Consider the following 18,354-nt stretch of genomic DNA (forward strand, 5'->3'; position numbering starts at 1 on the left):
TACTTACAGATATTAAACCTAATATTGATAAGCTAATAAATCTCTACCAAGCTCATCCATCGCATTAAATATTAAAATATAATTAACTATTTCCTTAATATCATGACATTTATGTAATTAATTTTAATTTTTATGACTTAATTTAAGTGACTATAACTGACTTTATTTATGTAGTTGTAATTTTTTACGAAGAAGGAATAAAGTGCAGTAAATAGTTTTCTTTATAATTCAAACACATACATGTAGGGCTGCATTTACATTTTTGGAGGCAAACAGACAAATATTCATTTCAGTTATTTAGCTTCACTTTATATTGGTGGGCTAAAAAAAAGCCCTGGCAAAGGCTTTTTTTAAGGGGGGGGGGTGATCCAAAAAAGTTTGAGAAGCACTGCTCTAAAAGAAGAGGAACTGAAACATTCATTATACTCGTAAATTTGCTATAAATAACTTTGTTTTAAACAGGCACAACTGTGTTAAATAAAATCTTTAAACTTCAGTATGTTGGTTATTTTAGCATGACAACAAAAACTGAAATAACCTTAGTTTATTGAGGCACCGCTTTTATTTAAGAAAGCTTATTCTTTTGTGGTAGTGATATAGTGATATGAGCGTATACAAGTTATACAAATTAAAAATGAATACAGAATTTAATTACATTTATTACATAATATACTGTTTTAAATTTTGGAAGGGAAAGATACTTATGTGGAAATACTTGCCATTAGCATGGCTTGATAAGTTTTAAAGTGAGCTGTTGGAAAAGAAAAGAATCTGTGATAAGATTGGTGTACTCACTTGCACTGTACTGTTTTACATATACTTTAGATTAATTAATGACTCCTCTCACACAAAGTCATTCTGCTTTTAGTTACGTATTTAACTTCTGCTGCATTCCTTTTCTGTGGACACTGTTGGTGCAGTTTAGCAGCTGTAATTCTGTTGTCTTCCATTCCAAATTATAATAACACATGTTAAACAGCCAGCATACATTCGTATTTATCTCTCCATTGACTGAACTAAAAACTTTTCTTCTTTTGTTACTTTTTTTTCTTTCTTTCTTTGATAGGTCAAGTCCACTGTTAACAACTGAGTTTCACCTTTGCAACTCATCCACAGTGCTTGGGTATGTGTATGTACAGCATATGTGTACTCTGGTGACTCAGCCATTGGAGTACACAAGTTTTAAGTGATTCAGGAACCTCCTTTTCATTTTAAAATATTTTGATCTTTCTTCTCTTCCCATAAAGCCTGTTGCTTTTATACTTGTTGGGGGGGGGTGTAGAATTATTAAGAAATATACATGACAAGCTCTTTTTTAATAATTTACATTATTTGGTTGTTATTGGGTGATTGATAGAGAAAAGTGTAATTGTATCTGCAAATGCTTTTATACTTATTTATTGAACTTTGCTCTGAAAATAAAACTTAATTTATTTCATATAAATTTAATTTAATGGAAACTTTTTATACTATAAATTTTCGATTTTAGAAATATTTATTATAAATATTTAGAGAGAAATTAAAAAAAACAACTTATTTCTCTATATCAGTAATCAAACTTCTGCTATCTTTATACAATAACTGCTGAGAAGTACATAAAATATTCAGTAATTACACTTTTTTTGTAATATCCAAGTATCAATTAAAAACGTGTGTGAGTTTATTAGCTCATTTCTATAATTGCTATCTCCCTCTCACTTTTTATTTTTATTTTTTTAGCTCTTTCTTATTGACTTTGGTTTGGCAAAAAAGTACAGAGAAAGCCGTACTCGGCAACATATTCCTTATCGGGAAGACAAAAATCTTACAGGTACAGCCCGCTATGCCAGTATCAACGCTCATTTAGGAATAGAACAGAGGTAAGACCATATAAATTTAAGGAATGTAACGAATTTATGTAAAAGAATCCAATGCAATAAAGGAAAAGTTAATATTTGTAAAAGAATAAGAGAAGTTTACCTCAGTATGATATGTAGAACACTTCCATATGACACTCTCCAGAAATTAAAACGAAAACAATTTTAAAAAATAAAAAATCTTACATTACAGTAAGAAATAATTAACAATAATTAAAAATCAAATGAACTCATTTGGTTTTTAATTATTATTTTTGATTTTTTTAATTGTTTTCGTTTTAATTTCTGGAGAGTATCATATGGAAGTGTTCTACTTATCATATTGAGGTAAACTTCTCTTATTCTTTTACAAATATTGATATCAACGTAGAATGTATTGAGCATTATAGCTCTGGTTCATACTAGGAAAGGTTAATATATTTTTAATGTATTTAATAATTACACTTGTCAATTACAAATTTAAATAACTATTTTCAGCAGTTTCCAGCACTGCCCAGTGAATATAATTATTTATAAGGATTATCCATTTAAAATACAGGTAACCACTGCTTAATTTGGCGGTGGGATGTACAACTAGTAACTACGTGTTAACAATCTGCTTTTACATGTAGGTGCCTCCGTAGCCAGGTGGGCAGGAGCGGCAGTGCGTAGCACACGCTTCTTTCACGCACACGATTAGACCACAATTCGAGCCCGTGATCCACCAAATACAGAGGATGCGGAAAGGTCAGGGAATGACCACCGCATATCCCCGGAGCAATATGGCCTTAGTTGCTAATGCTCCTAAAAACCAAATAACAACATCACTACATGTATATACCGGGTGGTTACCGTACACCTTACGGGGGTGGGGTGCTTGAGGTGTAGACCCTTCAAAGAAAAATGGTCCAAAGATAAACTCTGCTGTGAATCTGCAGTACTGTAACCTATGGACTTTGTAGTGGGCTTTCTTTCTTGCACGACGATGGATGAGAATATTCTGCAGTTTTGTGCATTTACAGCCCCATGAAGAGTGTAACGTTTCTAATCGGACCACAAGATCATTCGAGCCCATGTATCGCTTGCCATATGAGCCAGAAATCATAGAGCAAAAGTCTATTTGTTGTTGCTGATCACAGGATTTTAGTTCTTGCACTACGTGAATCTTGTACGAGAACCAGCGTAAAATTATTCGAAGAACTTTATGTACAGTAGACCAAGGAAGGTTCAAGTCTCTTGACACACCTCTGGCACTACTGACTGGTAGTGTTTTGCATTCTGACCTGGAGGCCCTTGCAACCGCCACTTCATCCACTACCTCCGTTCCGATATGTGGCCGTCCTCTGCCTGGTATTGCACCTGACTCCCCGGTCGCTTCAAATTTCTTTATTAGTTTTCGAAGTCCACTGACGTCAAAGGTCCTTTACACGAGCCTTTAAGTTTGTGATATTCACGTAATGCTGCATTACTATTATTCTGGTAGAACAGTTTTACTAAAAGAGCACGTTCCTTTTTTGTAAGTGCCATAATGGTTATTGACAGTGGCCTTGGTCTTTCTGCTTTTATCTAACAGGATGTCATTTGCGTAAGCAGCATGTCTTGAAGTAAATGATAACTTTTACATATGTGCAGCACCATTTCCCTGGTGGCAAAAATTTGTACTACTTTTTTTTCTTCTACAAATCGCTTCTCCATTCCCTAAATGACATACCCACCGATTTTCCCAGTGCTAACTCTAACCGTTTTGACACTAGGGCCTCCTGAATAGGGAAACTTATTTTATAACTACCCAGTGTGTGTGTGTGTGCGTGCGTGCGTGCACGCGCACACACACACACACACACACACACACACACACAGAATCTCATTAACACAAAACTCAAGGGACCTAAATTTTCAAAATTTTGTAATAATGATTGCAGTAATGAGGTCAAAGTGTCAGAACTGTAGCATTTTTTTCTGCATATATCTAACAATAAGAAATAATAATAATAAAAATAAATAATAAAATAAAGTAATAAAATAAAATACTAAAACTAAAAAATAACAAAGCTTTGTTTAATGATAATAAGAATAGTACATATTTTGTTAAGATTTTCTTTTATTTTTAAGATAAATTAAGAGAAAAGAAACAATATAATTTAAATAAAAATAAAGTACATATGTAATTACTATCACAAAGTAGTAAAAGAAGAATTATAGTCTTAAGAATTATAATTAAAGTTCAAGGGACCTAAATTTTCACGTTTTGTAATAATGAGGTTTGTAGTAACGAGGTCCCCCAAAAGTGTCAAAATTTTAATCTTTATTATTTATTTATTTTTTTTTTTGTCACATACTATATATAAGAATAATAATAATATCAAAAATAAATTAATTTAAATTAATAAAATAAAATAATAAAAACAAAAGCCTTGTCTAACAATACAGTAGGATTAACACACTTTTTAAATATTTTATTTTATTTATAAGATAAACTAAGCGATAAGCAATTAACAGAAATGAAAATATTGTACAGTATATATTTTGATATATATATGATATTTTAGTGTCACAGTAAAAGAATTAATCTTAATATAAAAGGAGACATACAATCCATTAACTTTTTGATAAATTAATCTAATTTAAGAAAAGAATCCAATGTTTGCAAAGTTTTTGTCCTATGTGCATTTTTAACTACAGCACAGACATTATAAAATGCAATGGTTGTTTCTTTATGAACATTACTGCAGGCCAACACATTCTCTGTTATGCTCACTGCATTTTGGGCATCTTTTTTAGATGATAGTGTGTGCTTCTTCACTTGCTGTTTTTTGATGTCACTGACCATGTTTTTCGATGATATTCTCTCCAAAGCCACTCTTTCTGAAGCAGTTGATTATTACACTTGATGCAATACTGTCCCAATCAATAACAAGATTATGGATAGGATCCAGAACATTCCAGTTTAGCTGCAAATTGTTCCCTCCCTCCTATGCTGAAGATCAAGTACCTTATTAAGCAGGCTCTGTATGCTTCCTTGTGGTGGCAAAAAAAAAAGGTCAACTGCAGGATGGACCCTTCTCAACAATTCATGTTGAGGGAAATGGATGATAATCTGTCACGCCGGTCCAGTGTGGGTTGGCAGATCGATTGTATTTGTATTTAGCAGTCGGGCTTGATCCCCGGTCTCCTCAAAGAGCGTGTGCTACTGCACTCCTTGCTCCTTATCACTTGGCTATGGATAGTAATGGGAGGTTAAAAACAACAGCCATATATTTGTCAACTGAAGTGTCTCGGCAGAATGTGCTATACAACAATCTACAATCATCAAAATATTCCTTTTTTCTGAAGCTATTCTTCTGTCCACTTTTGATAACCAAGGCTGAAAAAACATCTTGGCTTGGAAAACTTACCAATTCCCAGTGGGCATATTTTTGTACTGCCATTTGAATTGCAGTATAACAGAATAATGAGTCTTTGTTTACTTAATTTTCCACCATGACAAGACTCTCCTCGAATAACAAATGTTTTGTTTGGCAGCAAATTATAAAATAAATCTGTCTCGTTAAGATTAAAAATATCCTTTGCCTCATATTTTTCAAGAATGGACCCGTACAGAACACAACTAGTCTGTAGCCTTTACCTTGTCGACTAATCCAGACTCGCCACAAAAATTTTTGCGAAACCAAGTTATTCCTGTCTTTAAATCTTTGGAGCCAGCCACTGCTGCATTTGAAGTTGCTAATTCCATGTTTCTGAGCCAGATAATTTCCCTTTTCTTGCAAAATCAGACCCGATATTGGCAAATTAGATGCACACATTTGTTGGTACCACTCAAAACATTTTGTTTCAAGCTCCTCGTGTTTTGAACCAGGAATTCGTTTCCTGTTTTTTTATCGCTGCTCCAGTGTCACATAGTTCAGGTTTTCAGTATTGTAGATGAAGTAGGTAAAGGATGTATTCCTTTGTAATGTCCATTTTGCTAAGTTCAATCCTATCAGCCTCTTGTATAATTTTCAGTTTAATTTCAAGGCTCAATTCCGTCAGTTTGTTTTGTAACCATAACACTACTAGATGAGATATAATATAAACATACTTTAAATTAATTTAAAGACAAGTTCCAAAAGACATCAGCTCAGATAAAATGGCACAAAATATAGATTACTGTATATTGTAGCAAAAGATTCTTTGTACTGGCATACCAATTGTGATTGACCTTAATCCCGTGGAGAACGAGGGAGTGTATGTAAACAACTTAGAAAAACTGTTTTTATTCTTTTGTTAATTTAACATGATGTTTTTCAGAATGCACTTATGTTGTAACTACTATAAATTGGTTTTGTTTACACAAAAATAATTTCTAACAAGTCAGTGCCATCCTTCGGGAAACAGAGAACCGGGTGGCCAGGGGTAATAATCGGACAGCTGTGCTAAGATTAAATGTACAAAATAACAAAATAACAATATTTATTTCTCACGGGGTGAAAACGAACTTTGTAATACATATTAACCAAATTTTGTAATAAATGAATATATTTACATAGAAAAGCCTATCCTTCCACAGGGGAATGGTATGTACTTCATATAAACGTGTACTTTGTATAAACCAAGTTTGTATTAAGGAGATTTTACTGTATTAAAGAAATCAATATATAGGAAACATGTTTTTTAGTTATTTTTTTTATGAAAGCCCCAAATGCAAAAGGTATTAGAACCTATAGTACTTAGTACCATACCTGGATTGAAGGTTAAGAAGATGAAAGAAGGTACTCGTTTGACCTTAGACTTCAATTTCTGTAGATTGTGATTTTCAAGAAATGTGTGTGAAAGGAGGTTGTTCCAGAAAATGGAAGTTTAAGGAATAAAAGAAAAATTGTTTCTGTGAGTTTGAGGTTGGATGTTAATTTGATATTTACTGGTTGCACCTCATATCTGGACCTGTTTGAGAGAAAGATTATGGGGGAAAGGACAGTGTCCATCGAAGTATCTACAGAAAAGGAATGCTACAAAAATAGAACATCTATGAGACAAAGAGTGGAAAGACGGTAAGAGATGGTTCATTAATAAACTTAGCTGCCATCTTTTGAATAGAGATCTAGAAGCCTGAGAGAGGTTATGGGAAGGTCACCCCCAGATGTGGGAACAGTATTCAATGGTAGGGTAGATTTGATATTTGTTCAGGGTTGAGTAGCTGTTTACAAAAAAGTAATGCTGAGAGTGAAAGAGAAACCCAGTTTTTTCTTTCACTCTCAGCAGTTGGTGATATGTTTATGCCAAGAGAAGTTAGAAGCCAGAGTAATCCTTAATAGAGATTTCTCATCTAGAAATCTGAGTGTCGTCGAAGATAAGTATAGAAACAGAAGAATCCATTTTGCGAGTTACAAGACAGGACTGCATTTTAGAAATATTGAAATTAATTTAGTTATCTTTCCCCAAACTGGAGAATTATCTCAATCAGCATTTAAGGAATTGGTAGTGAATATGTGAGAAGTTGAAGTTACTTGTGCAGCGCAAGGTGCACACTGGAAGGTGGAATGCAGTCTGTTGTCATCAGCAAAACTATAGATAGGGTTTCCAGTAATGGATGAAGGTTTACTGTATAAGAGGAAAGGAATGTGGGAAAGAACTGAACCTTGGGGAACAGCAGCATTAGTGGAGAAGTTAGAAGACAGAGAGCCATCTACCTTCACCCCCAGTGAGCAGTCAGAGATGGTTTGTCTTAAATTCTGCAGCACAGCTAGTAATAGCAAGCAGGGTTAATAATTAACCTTTCTTGAGTATGTGTATGTATGTAAATGTATGCATGTATATTAATTTTTAATTTGTGACCGTATGGAGTATATTTTAAGTACTGTATATGTATGGACTTCACATATACTGTATGTGTGTGTGTGTATATATATATATATTATTCTTTTGTATTATCATTCTATTGTGGTTTAATTCGTCTTTGTTCATCATTAATGTCATTATTTTTCGCCATGATGGCTAATTAAACATTGTCCGCGCCGGTGTTTAATTCGTCTTTGTTCATCATTAATGTCATTATTTTTCACCATGATGGATTCATCATGGCGAAAAATAATGACATTAATGATGAACAAAGACGAATTAAACCACAATAGAATGATAATACAAAAGAATAATAATAGGTACTCTGTTTGTACCCATGCATTGCTAAAACAGCTACTGGGACAACAGAAAAAGCTAAAAAGAAATTAAATAAAACTACTATAATAGAATATTAAAAATAAAATGCGAACTGAACCATCATAATACAAAAGAATAATTATATATATATATATATATATATATATATATATATATATATATATATATATATATATATATATGTATGTATGTTGCAAGGTCGTTTTTAGATAATGTGGCCATTACTCACAAATTATCTAGAAATCTTTAATTTATAATAGATGGAGGTAAGAAAATATCCTTGAAATTCCAAATAACAGCCATTTGTCTTAGTTGGATATACAAAAGCTAAAACTTGAATAAATTGTCAGGAATAGTAGTGGTAGTAGTAAGAGAGGCATGTGATGCAAGAGCTATGAGCTTATGTAGCAACAGCCAAAAAAAAAAAAAAAAAACCAATTTCACACATCCATTCCCTCTAAAAGTTTGTCAAGTTCCTCCTTGAATTTATTTAAGCAATCAACTTCTGTTGTTGATAGCTTCCATCTGTCGTGGAAGTCCACAATGACAGATGGAAGTTTGTTCCAGCAATTAACCACTTGCTGGCGAAAGGCACATCTATTCTACAACTGTCTTTCTTCGGTTTGAATTTATGCCCCCCTCAGGTTCATAATCTCAGCAAGTGGAAGAATCCCATGAGAATTCAGCGTGCTCAACCCATTCAAGGCCTTATACACCTCAATCAGATCACCTTGCAGGTGCCCAATCTCCAGCTGCTGCAATTTGCAGAACTTAAGCCTTTCTTGGTAAGAGGATCCCTTCGTTCCTCTCACCAATCTTGTTGCCCTTCTCTGTACATGCTGAAGCAACTCTACATCCTCCCTAAATGAGGCCTCCAGACCTGTATGCAGTACTCAAGACTTGGCCTGACCAATGCCTTATACAAAGTGATAATCACTTCCTTTTCCCTACTAGCAAAATTCCTGTATCTCATTGACAATACCCCATGACCTGCTGTGGCAGCCTGTCTGCATTGCTCAGAAAATGTCATATCTGACTGCACAATTACTCCCAGATCTTTTTCATTTTCTACCACCCTAAGTGTAGTACCACACAGTTGGTATGTTTCTCTGGGGTTACTTCTACCTATATGCAGTACTTTGCATTTGTCAATGTTAAACTTTGTTTGCCATGTCTCAGCCCATCTGCCTAAATTTTCTAGATCCTGTTGCAGTAGCACACTGCCATTACTGTCATTAACAACCCTGCCAACCTTTGTATTATCTGCAAACTTCGACATTAAGCCTGATATACTTTCATCAATATCATTCATAAATACAGGCAGTTCTTGCTTTACGAGTTCCCGGATTTACAAGTTTTTTTTGTTTTTTTTCCCAAGTGTCAACAAAATGGAAAAAAAAGAACGTTAATTGCAAAAAATGAATGTTAAACATTCGTAAGTTCCGCATTTCAAACCACGCGCATAGCTATCCAATACAGTGATGTACCCCACTTTACGATATTAATCCGATATTGCGAAAGTACAATTGTATTGTGAACCCAATAACACATTGTTTTTTGGTAATTCATTCCACAACCTCTGAAGTTCAAATTTTTGTGATATTTTTCTAAAGCACGTTTCTTGAGGTTACTATCATAAAACAATAAAAACAATTTGCATTTTTTGGTTTATTGGGCTTTTCTGTCACTGCAAGCAATTATAAACAGGTAGTAAACTCGATATTATTGCATTTGTGAAAATACGTTAGCTGAAATTGTGTGGGTTTTTATGTTATTATGGTGAAATGTTTGCCCTGTACCGAACTCTTCATTCCTTTTTTTTTTTAAGCTTCGTAAAGTTGTTACTCCGTGCAAATCATGTTAGTTGCAATTTGTGCGTTCCATTAAGAAATGCTTATGCGTGCTATTGAAATTTATAAAGAAAAGAGAATATTATCTTGGAAATAAATGCCTCTTGAAGCATATCTGAAGACGACGACTCCTTGTGCAACAAACCACTGAGTGCCAAGCCAATAATGAGTGAACAAATAAGTGTGCATTTAGTAGATGATGTTGATTAAGAATAAACATTCTTTAACATTTGTAAGTCATAAATAATTTCTCTATTATTATAATTTGCTTGATTTTACAGGCAACATTTTCATTTCTTTGGATAAATCGATAATTGTTTAAACATAAACTAATTAGCTAACTAATTTCACTGTTGATAACGTAACCCCTATTTTTAACATTGTCTATGGGAAATAAATTCCCGCTTTATGAGCGTGTGCTAGGAACGAATTAACTTGTAAAGTCAAGAATTACTTGTATACAAAACAACAGTGGGCCCAACACCGAACCCTGGGGGACTCCACTAATAACAGTAGTCCACAAAGAGCAGTGTCGTCCATTGATTACCACTCTGTCTTCTCACACTCAACCACCCTTTTATCCATTGTAGCAACTTACCCTTAATATTGTAAAGCACACATCTATGTTCTGGTCATAATCACTTGAATTTGACTTGCTAATAGCAGCTTTAGTTTCAAGAAAGAGGTTACTCACAGGATGCAGGGTGAGAACGTAGCTGCTATGCACCTGACAGCCTAGCCTCCCTGGAGGAATCACTGCTGTGCATAATTGTACCAATGAGGCATTAGAATGGCTTGATTCATTTGAAATTTTTGGACTAGTTCAATTTTTATTTTTTGTATTAGTATCTGTTAATTCTTATTATTTAGTTGTATTTACTATTTATCTTGGATATTATTAATTATTGCAGTTACTGACCTTGATTAATTACAACCTATAAATGTTATTTCATTTTTGTGAACTTTGAGCACACATCTTTGTACCCAATACATTCAAAATAAATAAATAAAACCCTTAATACCACACTGCTCCAATTTGTACAGTAGTCTTCCATGTGCAACAGTGTCAAAAGCATTTCCTTAAATGCAAGTATATGATATCATAATTATTTTTTGCATTCAGTTCCTTTGTAACCAAATCATAGTATCTAATCATATTTGTCAGACAAGACTTTCCCTGAACAAACCCATGCTGTTCTGAATTATTACTGCAGTCTTTGTCTAAATGATCCTGTATTGCATCTTTAATAACAAGTGACTCCATTATTTTCCCCGGAACAGAAGTTAAACTGTAATTACTCGTGTCACCCTTAGTTCCCCCCCCTCTGTGAATTGGGGATACATTTGCACATCTGCAGCCTGTGGGGATTTCCTCTAGTCCAAGGATGCTCTCATAATTATGGCTAATGGTTTGCTTACTTCCTTTGCTGCCTCCTTTAATATAACTGGATTGATCCCATCCACCCCAGGTGCCTTCCTTACGTTTAACTTCAACAATTTCTTCTCCACTTTGCTTTCAGTTATTACAAAATCATTAAGCACCCTGTTACAGTTTGATAAACTGGAATTTTCCTCCTTGTTCTGATGGTATTGGGGCTGTTTCGAAGACATGGTGGCAGTGCCTGAAACTACAAAGTTTGTGACCTACTAGGATATTTTGGCTATTCGGTTAATGTGTTGAATGGTCATTCAGGGAAGGTCCAAAGATCTGGTTGAACACTATTATATATTTTTAATTCAGATATTAAAAAGTATTTATTTTCTGATAGACAAGTTTCATATTTTGGGTTTGGAAAAAGAAACTCAACAAGAAATTTTTAATTTATTGTTATAGAACTTAAATAATTTCCCCCCCCCATACCTGCTACAACCATTGGAAAGCATTGCAGACCATATCATGCTCATCAGTCACTAATCGGCTAACACTGACCTACACTGTAGGATTGCTATGGAAATAGGCTCTGTCATTATTACAGGACTGGTTTCTGGACAGTGGTGGTGGATTAGCTCAGAATAGAGGGGAATTCTTGTTGACACCTACTAGAAGTTAGCAGAAAATATGCTTAGGAGGGTTGGAACCGGCACAGATTAAAAGCTCTACTGTGCATTAGGTTTTTGAATTAAAACGTGTGTGTAAATGTCACCTTAATTTATAGTGGTTTAGGCAATTAGCTTAATAAACTATATTATTAATTTCACATGGTATGAGTGATATTAAATATAGTAATAATCTTAATGGAAAACTACCACGTAATGTCCTTCCCTAACTATATTGTGTCCCAATGCTTTTGGTCATATAGTGTGTATATGCTGGCAATGAATTTCAACATTTTTATGATGTCCTCTTCAAACATATGACTGGAATTGATCAGCAGTGCTTTCCCCATAAAGTTTAATAAACATCTTTTCCATAATGAGAGCAGCAAAAATCTGTATACTTAGTTAACCGTTCTTCCCTCCACTGTCCTTGATAACTGGGATTCATAATGTGGTGTCACTTCTTGCCTTTATCAGAAATCATAACCCAGTCACCAATCAAACAAAAAATATACTATCTTTTCACTTTTGAAAACCCACTACTTTAAGTTTCACAGTAATCTCTGCATTGTAAATTTAACCATGAGGAAGAGGTTCTTCCTTCAATTTTCCTAAATTTACAAATAATAAGGTACACTTGAATATCGGGGGTTTTTTTTGTACCAAGTGCATATTTTATTTAAAAAATATGAACTTCATTGTGTCATGTTATGGGCATCACTAAATCATCTTTGTGCTGCTTTTGATAAGTACCTATGATTTGTTCCTATCCTTGTATAAACTTTGGGTTGGTATATATAATGATGAGCTTTTTGAAAAGTATTACTTATATAAGCCCTTAATTTTTATTTGCTTAGTCGGCGAGATGACATGGAGTCATTAGGTTATGTTCTAATGTATTTTAATCGAGGAAGTCTTCCTTGGCAAGGATTAAAAGCTGGTACTAAGAAACAAAAATATGAAAAAATAAGTGAGAAAAAGATGTCTACTCCTGTTGATGTGCTTTGTAAGGTAAGTTCCTCTTGGCATACACATTTTATTTATTTTTTTCAGTAGGCAAGTGAAATTTAACCTTATTGAAAGGATAATCCAAAAGTTAAGAAACCCAAAGTTTTATTTATTATATATAAATATATTGATTTAATTTATTGTATATTAATACACAACTTTATACTATGAAGCAAATTCAACAAATAAATACTGTGATTAAGGTTATTCTTAGTAAGTTGTGATTTTGCTACCTCAAAATAAAATCAAACAAAGTATTACTTATGTAAACCCTTAACTTTAATTTGCTTAGTCAGTGAGATGACATTATAGAGTCATTAGGTTATGTTCTGATGTATTTTAATTGAGGAAGTCTTCCTTGGCAAGGATTAAAAGCTGGTACCAAGAAACAGAAATACTCCTAAGAAACTGTACTAAGAAACAAAAAGGAGACTGTACTTATGAACTGCACTTATGAACTCCAAAAAGGATTATATTTCACTTGATTGCTATCTAGGCCAAATGTCAATGGATGTCCTTGTATAAGCTGAACATAACAAGTAAACTACAGAGAACAGTGGCCATGGCCACTGTTCTCTGTAGGTTAACTTAACAAAAGTAAACAAATAGTAAATTTGAACATCAATTCAGCTAAAATTTTTAAAAATATTCTGTGAGTTCGTATAATATTGAATGTCTGTAGTTAAAGAATTGACTGTCAAAGTATGCCAGCTGATGTTGCACCAAGTATGTATGTGCAACACACAAAATGGAATGTTAGATACACTGTAATGTTAGACTGCATTTTCTTTGTAGGTGGTGCAAATATAAATTTTATTTAACAGTGTCCTTCACTAAGGTACCAAAGAACTACAATGTAACATTTAAGAAGAGATATACTCAATATTTTCTGTTTATTGTAAAATCTAGAAAAGTAATACAGTAAAGTTCTGATTATCCGAGATAATTTGGACCGAGGGAACCTCGGATGATCAAAATCTCTGACACTGGAAGGTTTGGTAAATTATTATTAAATAAACTGGATTTGAATACATTAATGTGACGATGTACACTCTATTTTCAGGCTAGACTTATTTATTGAACATAATGACTTTTAAATTATATAATAAAACACTTCATTTTATTTACAACTGTTTTATAAAAAAAAATAACAAAAATTTAAAAAAAAATAGTACATGTATAAAAATTATGAATCATAGACTAGAAAAATGTACACTTACAGTAATTAGCACTACACATTAATATCATATAAAAAATTCCTCATGGGTTCCTCACTTTTATGCTGCTATGTTTTTTAGGAGCATAAGTAACAAAACATCAGTGGGCGTGGTATCCTCCTGCTGTACAATATAACCTAAAGCTGACTCAATAGTTTCCGTGTGTGTAATTGTTTTTGTAGTTTCTGTGCACTCTTCATCGTCGTCTTCACTTTCATTTTCTTGTTCGTCAACAAGCTTTACAATTTTAGAACCATGTTATCAGTTGTTTCCAAGCTGTTCATCAGAATTCATCCACTCTTTAATATCCTCTGTAGTAAGAGTGTTCAAAAACAAGAAGGTTATTGGCTAGTTCTAAAAGGGTTTCCTCACCTCTTTCATCTTCATTTGCCATCTCATTCTCATTGGTTTCATTTTGGGAGCATAAAATATTTTTCCATAATTTAATAAGAGTGAATGTTTTAAAATTGTTCCATGCTTCTGCCAGCCAGTAAATAATATCCTTGATGTTTATTTTTTTTAAGATTCTGAACAACACTGGTCCCTGTTTCAAGATTTTGAAGCAGGTGTTTTAAGAGACATCGCCTATAGTTGCATTGCAAAGTTTCCAAAACACCTTTAGGTTGAAGAAGGGATGTTGCATTAGGTGGCAAAAACAGAGCTCGGATATCACCAAAAACTAGTTCACTTTCATCTGGATGGGATGGTGCATTGACTAAAATTAAAAGTGCATTATGAGGAAATTCTTTTCTTTCAAATTTCTTTTGTGCTAGGGACAAATTCTTCATGAAACCATGTTTTAAACAAACTCGAATCCATCCATGCATTTTTTTGATTTGCGTATTTAACAGGCAAATATTTTACATTTTTTTAAAGCTCAGGGTTCTTTGACTTTCCAGTGCAAGTTAGTTTAAGCTTATGCCCCCCATCCCTGATGAATTTGAACATGCCAGTACTGTCATTCTCTTCTTGCTTCATTTATAACCAGGAGCTAATTTTTCTTTTCCAGCTGCAAGTGTTTTGGATGAGATCATTTTATAATTCAGGTCTGTTTCGTCACAATTTATTGTAAATTTGATCCATATTCAAATTTTCTTGAATAATTTTTTCTAATTTTGCAGTAATGTTGCTATGTCTTTCATACTAGCTGACAGTTTTTCTCCAGTGATGTTCAGATTTCTAACTCCAAACCTTTTTTCCAACAATCCAACCAACTGATACTTGCTGTAAATTGTTCTTCCCCTTCATTAAAATGCTTATGAAATTCGAAGGCCTTAGCCTGCAAAATTGGTCCAGAAATCGGGTTTCCTTTGTCTCTCATCTGTGTGAACCACAAAAAAAGAAAAGAAAAAAAAAAAGAGTTTCAGAAGTTTGTTCAAATTCTCCTTTCTTTATTGTTCTTCTATTTAAATTTTCACTATCACATACAGTGAGCACCATTTTTCAATTTCCACTTTTTCTCCTCCAGTCCCCTACAGTCACTTCACCAACACCTAAGTCACTAGCCACGTTTTTTTATTGTTTCTCCTTGATCCAAGCATTTGATTGCATTCAACTTCATATCTAAAGACACAACAACACACTTCTGTTTTCCACTCATAGTGCTTACACTAACACTAATAACATAGATGAAACATGACAAATAAAGAATTAGAAAAGTAAAGAGTAAAAATTTTAAATCTTTTTTATTAAATCTTTAAAATTAGAGAGTAAAAATTCACAAAATCAACAAACATAAAAGATCAGCACAGCTCAACAGTCAACTGGTGTGAGTTCTCGCTCTGTACTAAACTACATACTCTTGTCTTTGATGACAAAGTATATACAACTTTTTGACAATTCACCTCAGATAATGTGGAACCTTGGTTAATCAGGACTCTACTGTACATTTTCTTTATACACCATATGTATGTGTGATTTTTTCAAGTTCAGGTAACAGGAAATACGTAATCAGCTATTTTAAAATAATTGCAAGAACAATATGCAGTGCATTTGAAATAAATGTAAAAATAGATGTAGAATTTCAGAGTAAAGATGATAGTGGCATACATGCTGAATGCTTATTTGCACTGTTCATCATTGAACATAACCTTCCTCTAGCTGTGATGATCATGCAAGTGCATTCTTCAGAAATATGTTTCCATAGGTGAAATAGCAAACAAATATGAATATGGAAGAACAAGGCATTGTTAGTGAAATTGGATAGAGAGGAAAGAAGAGTCAGTGGTGGCTTTGTAAAATGTACCATTTCTGTTTTTTGTGTAGGTAGCAATAATTAAAGTGACTCCAAGCTATATATTTAGCTGTCAACTCTCTCTGGATTTGCATTGGAGAATCTTTTTTTTTTTACTTGATTTTACCCCTTCTTGATCTCATCATTATAATATAATTGGTACCAAAGAGTTTCTTCTCTTTTTGCGAAAACATAGTTTTTCAATAATAATAATATTAAAATTGGAAATTTTTAAAAATAAATTCTGTGCTTTGTTATTTTTATTAATAAATGTGGCCACAATAAACACCTCAAAATAGTTTTTGGTAATTGTTCAGTTAATTATAAAAAAAAAAAAAAAAAATTTTATTCTTCAGGTTTTTCATTTCAAAAAATGCATACAATACTGTTATGTGCATTGTGTCATAAGTTCATTAAAAACTAATACCATTAGAGATTTATTTTCAGATGAAATAAGAAGGCGAGATCTGCAAAAAGAGGAGATCCTTTTGCAGATCTCAGCAAACAAGTTTCCTGTTGTTGAACTCTTTCAAGAAGCACGATGTATATTTTTAGGTGTTGTCTTACAGTTGCCGTTATAGTTGCCATTACAGTTATAGGGAAGACACAATCCCATTGTGTCCTCCCTATAACTGTAACGGCAACTATATATAACCCTATCTCTATAAGAAAATGTTTGTTAAATCATCTACAGGACACCATGGGCCTTCCTTGCTACTTGTCTACACTGCTCAGAAAGCTTCATATCCACCCATATTGTAATTCCCAACAAATCTTTCTTCCTCTGATTCTTGAACACTACAAAGTATATAAGTGGTTTTTGGGTTACTATTCCCAAGTGTCAGACCTCATTTTGCTACATTAAAGCATAGCTACCTTTTCTGGTTATCCTTGAATGATATCTGAGTCATCCTGAAGGAGCATTGCTTGTCGCTGATCAGTAATCACTGTCCCACTCTTCACTTCATCTCCAACTATTAGTACTTAATTAATATTTAATTAATTAAGTACTAATTAATTAATTAATTAATATTAGTATTTAATAGTTTCTATTCAAATACTATTGATATTTAATTTATTGATTTTATTAATTTAAACTACCATGCCCCAGACTAGAGCAGCAAAGCAACGGGCACAAAGTGGCAGGAGTGCTGTGAATCGGGGGAGAACTGAGGGGGGCAATTCTCCAACGCATCACAGCCTAAAAAAATGTGCAACTTGTGAAATGTTTGCCGAACTCTCTGGAACGGAACATGATATTGCCATGGGGGATGTCTTTGTGTGTGCGCGATGTAAGGAGTGTAAGGAAATCAGGCGACAACTCAGCGTTGTTATGGGCCTATATGAGAGTTTGAAGGACAGGGTGGATGCCCTCGAAAGATCTAAATTGAGGGGCCCATCAGGCTCTCAGCTGCCCAACTCAACGCCAGAGCTCACTCCTGGGCATCAGGCAACACAGCGGCAATCTCCAAAGCAGAATGCGCTGGTCCCAAAGGAACTAGTTATTGTTGGTGACTCTATTGTCAGGGAGACGGGGAATATATTTTGTAAAAAGGATAGGTGGAACAGGACCAGGGTATGTCTGCCAGGGGCAAAGGTTGATGACGTTGTAGAGCGGATATCATCTTTCAAGGGCACAAAAGGTGATATAGTTGTACACGTTGGCACTAATGATATTAAGAGTAGGAGACCGGCGGAATTACTCAACAAGTACAGGTCACTGTTGAAAAAAAGCCGTGAATTAGGGTTGAACTTGAAAGTGTCTGCAATTCTGCCCAGACATGATAGGAGGGAGTATATGATGAGAGCCTTGTCGATCAATTCGGCCCTGGAAAGATTGTGCAAGGCTCAAGGGGTAGAATTTTTTTCAGCCTGGACTGTACTTGTTAACAGGAGAGATTGCTTCTACAGGGATGGGATACACTTAAATAGAAAGGGTGCAAGAATATTTGCTGATGCTATCGAGGCAGTGTTAGGTGGGTCGGAAAACTGCTAGTTTGGGGGGATACAAAGACTAATAG

The 18,354-nt window shown here is 34.0% G+C and overlaps 1 protein-coding gene across 1 annotated transcript in view; it reads left to right on the plus strand.

Annotated features, from left to right (window-relative positions):
• LOC150078289 (casein kinase I-like) overlaps positions 1–18,354 on the plus strand; it is a 158,408-nt gene that overhangs the window by 107,457 nt on the left and 32,597 nt on the right. The window contains exons 5-6 of the mRNA XM_090385224.1: positions 1,720–1,859; positions 12,733–12,886. Coding sequence (XP_090241350.1) covers positions 1,720–1,859; positions 12,733–12,886 — 294 coding nt within the window. The remainder of the gene's footprint in view (positions 1–1,719; positions 1,860–12,732; positions 12,887–18,354) is intronic.

This window comes from Mastigoproctus giganteus, chromosome 11 (assembly GCF_048544385.1).
Source record: "Mastigoproctus giganteus isolate SK-2022 chromosome 11, ASM4854438v1, whole genome shotgun sequence".
Classification (NCBI taxonomy): domain Eukaryota; kingdom Metazoa; phylum Arthropoda; class Arachnida; order Uropygi; family Thelyphonidae; genus Mastigoproctus; species Mastigoproctus giganteus.